This window comes from Papaver somniferum, chromosome 9, assembly GCF_003573695.1.
Source record: "Papaver somniferum cultivar HN1 chromosome 9, ASM357369v1, whole genome shotgun sequence".
Classification (NCBI taxonomy): Eukaryota; Viridiplantae; Streptophyta; class Magnoliopsida; order Ranunculales; family Papaveraceae; genus Papaver; species Papaver somniferum.
Window position 1 is genome coordinate 36,418,998 of NC_039366.1, and position 8,567 is coordinate 36,427,564.

General features: G+C 37.5%; 2 protein-coding genes across 2 annotated transcripts; both read left to right on the plus strand.

Moving 5' to 3' along the window:
* Positions 1-479: 479 nt before the first annotated feature.
* Positions 480-4,874, plus strand: LOC113314322 (F-box protein PP2-A15-like). The gene is made up of 3 exons (XM_026563115.1): positions 480-1,038; positions 1,174-1,292; positions 4,201-4,874. The coding sequence occupies exons 1-3, from the start codon at positions 688-690 to the stop codon at positions 4,661-4,663; spliced, it is 933 nt and encodes a 310-aa protein (XP_026418900.1). The 5' UTR covers positions 480-687; the 3' UTR covers positions 4,664-4,874.
* Positions 4,875-6,127: 1,253 nt separating this feature from the next.
* On the plus strand, positions 6,128-8,355 carry LOC113308845 (beta-glucosidase 44-like). Its single transcript, XM_026557292.1, has 3 exons — positions 6,128-6,704; positions 6,786-7,333; positions 7,421-8,355. Exons 1-3 carry the CDS (start codon positions 6,455-6,457, stop codon positions 8,171-8,173), a joined length of 1,551 nt encoding a protein of 516 aa, XP_026413077.1. The 5' UTR covers positions 6,128-6,454; the 3' UTR covers positions 8,174-8,355.
* The last annotated feature ends 212 nt before the right edge of the window (positions 8,356-8,567 follow it).

Sequence of the window (8,567 nt, forward strand, 5' to 3'; positions counted from 1 at the left end):
TGGCCAAATGACCCATTTTTCCTATTCTAAAAATGTGTACAAAAAATAAGGCTCTCCTAGCGTAGGCCGGTGCACATACATGGACAATTAGGTAGGGAGTTTGACAAGTGATTTTTACCAAACCAAAATAAGGTTACCCCATACAATAATTACCTGGGCCATGATCAATAATACCATATGGGTCTAAAGTTAGCCCACAGGCCCGCAACTCTTTCCATTAAAAACGCCAACATTTGGATAAAAGAAGAAATTCGGATATTCTTAGTGGGACCGATAACACATATCAATGTTAGATACGTCAACAGCCGTCAAGATTAAAATAAATGGTTCCAGATTATCCAAGTTGTATTCAAAACAGCTAATAATATACACGTGGATACCAATTCAACCAAGAAGCATTTTAAATAATATAGTCTCAGCTGTACACAAACATCTAACACCTCCATTAAAAGTTATTAATGGAGGTTTTTTAATTGAAGACAAGAACAAAGAAGAAGAAAGAAGATAATCTTTGGTGAGATACAAAAAACGGTGAAGAAGATTCTGATAAGTAACATTCCGGCAGAGATTTACAGAAAACCTACTGTCTGTCTTTGATTCTGGCTTCCGGAATAGGTTTGATGAGAGGATGAGTGGATTGGAAGAGTAAGAGAAGAGTGAGCAAAAAGAAAGGAAGATCTGGTGGTTATGGGAGCGTCTCTGTCGAACTTGGCGGAGGGCGGAGGAGGAGGAAATGGTGGTTCGACGATTGGTCCTGGGTTAGGAGATATACCGGAAAGTTGTGTAGCATGTGTATTTATGTACTTAACACCACCGGAGATTTGTAATTTAGCTCGTTTGAATCATGCTTTTCGTGGTGCTGCTTCTTCTGATGCTGTTTGGGAATCGAAATTGCCTCATAATTATCAAGATCTTTTGCAATTTTATTCTTCGTCACCTCTTGATGATGTTGATGATGATAATACATATCAGAATTCGTCCAAGAAAGATATCTATGCTCGGCTTTCTCGTTCAATCTTCTTCGACGACGGCAACAAGGTAAAGTTTAATTTTATTATCTTGTGTTTTTTTTTTAATTATGAATGGCGTGAGAATTTAAGGTTTTGACTGTTTCCATTTTAGTGTTGTTGTTTATTTAATTGAGGTTGAAAATGGTTGTTGTTGTTGTTTTAGGAAGTTTGGTTGGATAGAGTGAGTGGAGGAGTATGTATGGCTATTTCGGCGAAGGGTATGTCAATAACTGGGATTGAAGATAGGAGATACTGGAATTGGATTCCTACTGAAGAATCAAGGTTAGTTTTAATAAATTTGGTGTAATTTTGTAGTGCCAGTTTGTTTTTATACTCGTTTTGCGAATTGTAGTCAAATTGCTTTGTAAATGGTTACTTATATGTTTGGTATGATAGGGATTGCGTGAATTTAGTGCTTACATATGAATAGAATGCTGAATTTTTGTAATGTAATTTTGGTTCTTAGAGGCTTGACAACTGCTAGTAGATAAAGTATGCGTAATTGAACTGAAGGTGTATGACACAGGCTTGTCAGTTAGAACATTTTGTACGATTTGTGAAAGATTGTTAAGCTGGTAGTATCTAGTGTAAGCTATAACATAGAATTGTAAATGGTATCTATTAGATGGAGAGAAGTTTAGACCTCGAGAATTAGGACATTGATCTGGGTTATGCAATGGGGTCTTTAATATTTGCCAGCCCTTTGAGTCAAGAAGCAGGTGTATTTTTATGGATATAACGTGGAGATAATAAATGGCTTTTTAATTTTGGAATCACATTGGTGTTCTCTTCTTAAAATCATTTCCATCTGGGGCTTATGGGTGGATTTTTCTACTGATCCCTTACGCATGTAAATGTTCTGTATCACTAGTGATTGTACTAAGATTGCTTATTAAAGGATAACCTCTATAGTTGGTATGAATCATGATATGAATTGTGTAAATTTAGTGCATACACATGAACAAAAGGCTGAAAGTCTTGTAATGTCAGTACGGTTCTTAGAGATTTGGAAAATGTTAGTGACGAAAAGATGTGTAACTGTTAGAACATTTAGTAAGATTTGTGAGTTTTTTGAACTAGAAAGATTGTTAGGTTGGTAGTACCTAGTGTAAGTTATAACATAAGACTTTGGATTTTAAATGGTAACTATTAAGATGGAGAGGAAGATTTGTTGGTGAATTTTGAATTGAAGTTTCGGCCTCAGGATTTAAGATATTGATATGGATTATGCAATGGGGTCTTTTAATAATTTGCCAGCCCTTTGAGTCAAGAAGCAGGTGTATTTTTATGGATATAACGTGGAAATAATAAATGGCTTTTTAATTTTGCGATCACATTGGTGTTCTCTTCTATAAGCATTTCCATCCGGGGCTTATGGGTGGATTTTTGCACTGATCCCTTACACTTGTAAATGTTCATATCACTAGTGATTGTAGTAAGATTGCTTTTTAAAGGATAATTTCTATCGTTGATATGAATCATGATAGGGATTTTGTAAATTTAGTGCTTACACATGAACAGATGGCTGAAGTTGTGTAATGTCAGTTCAGTTCATAAAGATTTGACAAATGTTAGTAATACTAAAAAGATGTGTAATTGAATTGGAGATGTATGACACTGGCTTATCTGTTAGAACATTTAGTAAGATTTGTGATTTTTCGAACTGGAGAGTTGTCAGGTTGGTAGTACCTATTGAATTGTAAACGGTAATTATTAAGATGGAGAGGTAGATTTGTTGGTGAATTTGAGAAGGTTCGGCATCGGGATTTAGGATATTGATATGTTTGCCAGCCCTTTGACTCTAGAAGCAGGCGTATTTTTATGGATATAATGAGGAAACAGTAAATGACTTGTTATTTTTGGGATCACAATGGTGTTCTTTTCTTAAAATCATTTCCATCTCTGGCTTAGGGATGAATTTATGTATTGATCTCGTACCTTTGTAAATGTCTGGGTCACTAAAGCACTTACAAAGCAAGGTAGAGGGAAGTCACAAATTGAGAAATAATTATTCTTACTTGGGAGTAAAATGGTTAGGCATCAAATCCCCTTGCTCTCTGGCTGAATGCTTGTAAACTTAGTCGGTTTCTGCTGCATATCCTTCCAAGCCAATGGTAATGGTGAAACTGATATGAGATTTCTTATAGTTACAGTGGATGAATCTCAACTGACAAGACCAACTAAACCGAAATTGCTGTATTTCACTTAACTTGGAGGCTTACGAGGTTCCCTCCTGTCTAGGATGTACATTTATAGGTCTGCTGCATATAGTGTCATGGTAACACATGATTATTGTGAATTTAGCAGTGAGATTTATTCTGGTTATATTGGATATATCTCGATGTTACAAGGAAACTTAATCGATAATGCAGTGTTTCACTTATCTTGGTTTTACCGCAGTGCGTGTGGCAAGACAAATATTGGTTATACATTATTTGCCCACTAAAAGACTTCTTTGTACTCTTTCTTCAAGTTTGGCATTTCCACTTTTTATTTGATTCGGTATGTTAACCCTCCATTCATTGTAAACCATTAGCTTGTCTGCTGATAACCTCTATTGAATTGATTTAGTAATCACTTTAGAACTACCAAGTCTATTAAATGCATCATATTCAGTGGGAAGCATTCCAATCCCTTTGGACAGTTTTTTCCTGATCTGAAAAGTATCTGCTTGGGGCATTCTAAGGGAAACTGTACTTTTAGTATGAGGGTGGATATACTTTATGAACTTTTCTAATGATAGTACATGCAATGCAACCATGTGTACCTGAAAGCCGTTTCTTATGTTTGCTTTTACTTTGGAAGGGTAGTCGGTTAAGAAATTAGTTGCTTTGGGACAACAACTGTGTGTGACCTCTCGGTTTTTACCCTCGTGCAAACAGTTGGAGGGGTTGGAATTGCTTCCCAAGTGACAGTTAAACATTTGGGTGACTATGAGTCTGTAATATGGCGATTTCACTATTTTCTTGTTAGGTATCATATTGAAATGAAGTCATATGACTGACTATATGAGCCAGTGGCCTTCCATTATTGTTCCCTTTAGTGTTAAGTTTTGGTTGGTGGTAGATGTTGAAACTTGAAAGTGCTTCTATGTGCACGAATAACTTATATGATATTCTTCTCTTAGTGCTTTTCCAATGCCCACGAGCGTGACCTAACATCCCAGTGTTTTATTGTGTACTTTTTGCAGGTTCAATGTGGTTGCTTTCTTGCAACAAATATGGTGGTTTGAAGTGGATGGGGTGGTGAAGTTTCCTTTCCCTGCTGGTATTTACACTCTTTCGTTCAGGCTTCACATTGGCAAGTTTTCTAAAAGACTGGGGCGCCGTGTTTCTAATTTTGACCAAACCCATGGGTGGGACATAAGGCCTGTACGTTTTGAGCTCTCTACATCAGATGGACAACAAGCTTCATGTGAGTGCTGTTTGGATGAGTCTGAAAGAGATGATATGAATACAAACCTGAAACGTGGTTGCTGGATAGATTATAAGGTAGGGGAATTCATTGTGACAGACTCAGAACCCACGACGGAAGTAAGATTCTCCATGAAGCAGATCGACTGCACACATTCTAAAGGTGGGTTATGTGTAGATGCTGTGTACATCATTCCAAGTGATCTGAGAGAGAGAAGAAGAAGACAGATTTTGAAGTAGCAATTAACAGGATGGGGGCGCATTCTTTGGTTGCGTCAGTTGAAAATATTAGACTCTTAATGCTCTTCCTCCTGAAAATGTTTTGTATTTTCTCAGTGTGTTCTTTAGGTGTATTCATTTCATATTTTTTTGGGTGCTTGTCTTGTACAGATTATTATAAAGAGCATACATATGCAATACAGGTTTTTAGATAGATGTCTCATTTTTTTTGTTACTGTAAGTAGTAGTAATAAATATCTTCAAAGTTTGTTTTCTTTTTTTAATGCAAAAAAGATGTTATTGAACTTCTGAAATCAAAACATTGTTTTTATCTTCCCAAACTAAAGTTTGGAAGGCAAAATAGCCAAACTTGAGAAATTCTAGATTATTCTAGCATGTCTAGACTCTAGCCAACTTATCAGCTGGTTAATTGAATTTTTATTTCCCTTCGATAAACTTGCAACTCCATAGGGGACGTCGGCAAAGCTTTGCTGTAAATGTCTAAAGTGAGTTCTGATTTTCCCCAACTTTTCATGAGATCACTATTTGGTGGCATTGTGCATCCAACTCTAAGCAAACTTGTTGCAAGTCAAGTTTTTCTGCCCCATTAATTGCCTGCAACAGTCCTTCACATTCTCCACGTTCAAGTGTCTATTCGCATCGCATAGATGCACTTTCCTTGCTCGAGTCGAACTCACTGGTAAAATACGCAATATCAGTCCAATTCCGGCACGGTTAACAGGAGATATAGTTTTAAAAGAAGCATCACAATTTGTTCGAGTCACAAAACTCAAAGGACTGTTCAGGTTAGACTTATGATCTTTTCTCAGGCCTTTGCCTCATGGAGTTTGATATCTCCCTTCTAGTTTCAGTAAGTTCTTGATCAAGTCTATAAGCAGCTCACCTATTGAAGTGCTTACTGCTTAGACCAGGATATGCTTATTTGATCAAGAAGAATCCCTCAACCAGCACTCAAAAAATTTCCAAATTCTATAACCATGCACATCATTAGGATAAAGATAAAAAAAACAAAAAAGGGACAGCAATATGATCCTAGAAAAAGGAAATGCTTAAGGCAAGAGTCTAGATAGTGTAAAAGTCAATCAGAATTGATCGATGAGTGCTCCATCTAACCTGACATATTTGTATGGTGTAAATTTCTCGCACTGCAACATGGACTCTCTACTTGCTGGCTAGCTTGATCCCAATGCTAGCGATAACGATGGTAGATAGGCGTCGGTTGTCCTGCGAGATAGGGCACTAAGGGTATCCCAGTTTTAATGAACAAGTCCTTATATTGAATCAAAATTGGTCCCAATCCAAATTTTTCTTTTTGACAATCTAAGACACAACAGCAGCTAGGTCCACAACTAAAAGGTTGTAGATATCCGGATAGTATCCGATCCATTTTATTGAAATTCCGGATAAATCTCAGGATTAGATAAAAATTTGTTTTGGTAAGGTAGTTAAAGAGGGTTAGATGAGCTCAAAATCTTTCCGAAACTCACTAAAACAAAAACAGAAGTTTAGATTTCAGATACGTGGATATTGCGTTATCCGTACCGGATAGCTTGAAATTGCTTTTAAGAAGGCAAATAAGAAGAGCTTTAGATTGGCTCAAACACGTTTTCAAGTTTATCAAATTCACCGCACGGATATGTTTTCATCTGGATATTGCATTATACGGATAAACATCTCAATCTGGATAACCCCAACATAAAGATCCTCCGGCTATCTCAAAACTCTATATATTTACTGTTATTTGCAGCCTTCTCTCCACACGCATCTCTCTTTTTTAGCTTTCTCAACACAATGAAGATCATTAAGGTACTATGTTTTTCTTTTGTGCTAATGCTATGTGCTGCAGCACATGCATCATCATCAGGAGAACCTGATGTATGGCCGCCTACAAGCGACCAACTCGACACAGGAGGGTTGAGTAGAGAGAGCTTCCCGAAAGATTTCGTCTTCGGAACTGCAACTTCTGCTTATCAAGTTGAAGGAATGGCGGACAAAGATGGTAGAGGACCCAGTATTTGGGATGCCTACGTTAAAATCCCAGGTATCTATTTAATTTGTTTTTGCTGCTGCATATCATCTCAGCTTCTCATTAATCGCCTGCTTTAACATGTTAAAATTCCAGGAAAGATCGCAAACAATGCTACTGGAGACGTTGCCGTGGATCAGTACCATCACTATAAAGAAGATGTAGATATTCTGAAGAAGCTCAACTTCGACGCTTACCGTTTCTCGATCTCATGGTCTAGGATATTTCCACATGGAACTGGGAAGGTGAATTGGAAAGGTGTTGCTTATTATAACAGGTTGATTGATTACATGCTTGAGCAAGGTATTACGCCGTATGCAAATCTTTATCATTATGATCTTCCTAACGCACTCGAGGAGAGGTACGGCGGGTTGTTGAGCCGCAGAGTTGTCAGAGATTATGCAAATTTTGCTGATTTCTGTTTCAAGATGTTTGGTGATAGAGTGAAAAACTGGATGACTTTTAATGAACCAAGAGTTGCTGCTGCGTTGGGTTATGATATTGGTACCTTTGCTCCTGGGCGGTGCTCGAAACAATTCGGAAACTGTACAGAAGGGGATTCTAGCAGAGAACCTTATGTTGCTGCACATAATATGATCTTAATGCATGGTGCTGCAGTTCAGAGATACCGTCTTAAGTATCAGGTAACGAATGCACAATCATTCGGTTTAGTTATCTTTTGATTAGTTTAAATTGATTTATTGATACTAACTTTTTTTGTGCTTATGCAGGAAAAACAAAAAGGGAGAATAGGAATTCTCTTGGATTTTGTCTGGTATGAACCTCTTACTGACACGAAAGCCGATCACCGAGCTGCTCAGAGAGCAAGAGACTTTCATGTTGGATGGTTTTTGCACCCCTTTGTGTATGGAGAGTACCCAAAATCGATGCAGCGTGTCGTTGGAGATAGACTTCCGAAGTTTACAGAACATGAAGTTAAGTTCGTGAAGGGCTCGATGGATTATCTAGGTATTAACCAGTATACAGGTTACTACGTTAAAGATCAACATCTCACAAAGGATCAGCTAATGCATCCTGGATATCAATTGGAATGGCATGCTGAATTCCATTATGATCGTGACGGTGTACCAATTGGTCCAAGGGCACACTCTTCATGGCTTTATGAAGTGCCGTGGGGTTTGTATAAAGCTCTTACCTATGTTAAAGAGCATTACAACAACCCTGAAGTGATTCTTTCAGAAAACGGCATGGATAATCCTGGTGAAGAGACAATTCCTAAAGTTTTGCAAGATGGAAATAGAGTTAGCTTCTACAGGAGTTACTTGCTTCAACTCAAGAAAGCTATCGATGATGGAGCTAACGTCACTGGATATTTTGCGTGGTCATTGTTGGACAACTTCGAATGGTTATCTGGTTACACATCAAGGTTTGGTATCGTTTATGTCGATTATGACACTCTGAAAAGGTACCCAAAGATGTCAGCATATTGGTTCCAAAAACTTATTAGCCGAAACAAGCAATAAGTTCTCCTCCGGCGAAGTAGGCATTTGATTCTTTCTTATTTGTTTTTAAGTTTCTGTCCATCTTTGTTAGGATTTGAGGTTTCTTTTTAGTTGTTTTCTTTTAACATTTTTTTAGCATTTTTAGCATTTTCATTGGAACATATATAGTATTATAACAGATGAATAGAATGGAATTTTCTTAAGTTGCAAAACAACTGTATCTTGTTCTCTTTTGGCAAGTGGTAACCAAAAAGAAACTGGTACCCATTTATCTCTTCATTGTCCATTCATAAAAGTATTACCGAGCTTTGCAAGGACTGGATTCTCAAGTGTAGACATAATCAGACTGCAACTTCGATTTTGTAGTCTTGTTGCAACTTGTGGCAGACAAACCAATTTGAAGCAATGGCTCTGC

What these genes read in the sequence shown, in the direction of transcription:
- LOC113314322 (XM_026563115.1), top strand. Translation starts at nt 688, where the DNA reads ATGGGAGCGTCTCTGTCGAACTTGGCGGAGGGCGGAGGAGGAGGAAAT. An exon ending in TCTTCGACGACGGCAACAAG is followed by an intron (nt 1,039 to 1,173) that starts GTAAAGTTTAAT and finishes TTGTTGTTTTAG; the next exon opens with GAAGTTTGGTTGGATAGAGT. An exon ending in ATTCCTACTGAAGAATCAAG is followed by an intron (nt 1,293 to 4,200) that starts GTTAGTTTTAAT and finishes TACTTTTTGCAG; the next exon opens with GTTCAATGTGGTTGCTTTCT.
- LOC113308845 (XM_026557292.1), top strand. Translation starts at nt 6,455, where the DNA reads ATGAAGATCATTAAGGTACTATGTTTTTCTTTTGTGCTAATGCTATGT. An exon ending in TGCCTACGTTAAAATCCCAG is followed by an intron (nt 6,705 to 6,785) that starts GTATCTATTTAA and finishes TTAAAATTCCAG; the next exon opens with GAAAGATCGCAAACAATGCT. An exon ending in GATACCGTCTTAAGTATCAG is followed by an intron (nt 7,334 to 7,420) that starts GTAACGAATGCA and finishes GTGCTTATGCAG; the next exon opens with GAAAAACAAAAAGGGAGAAT.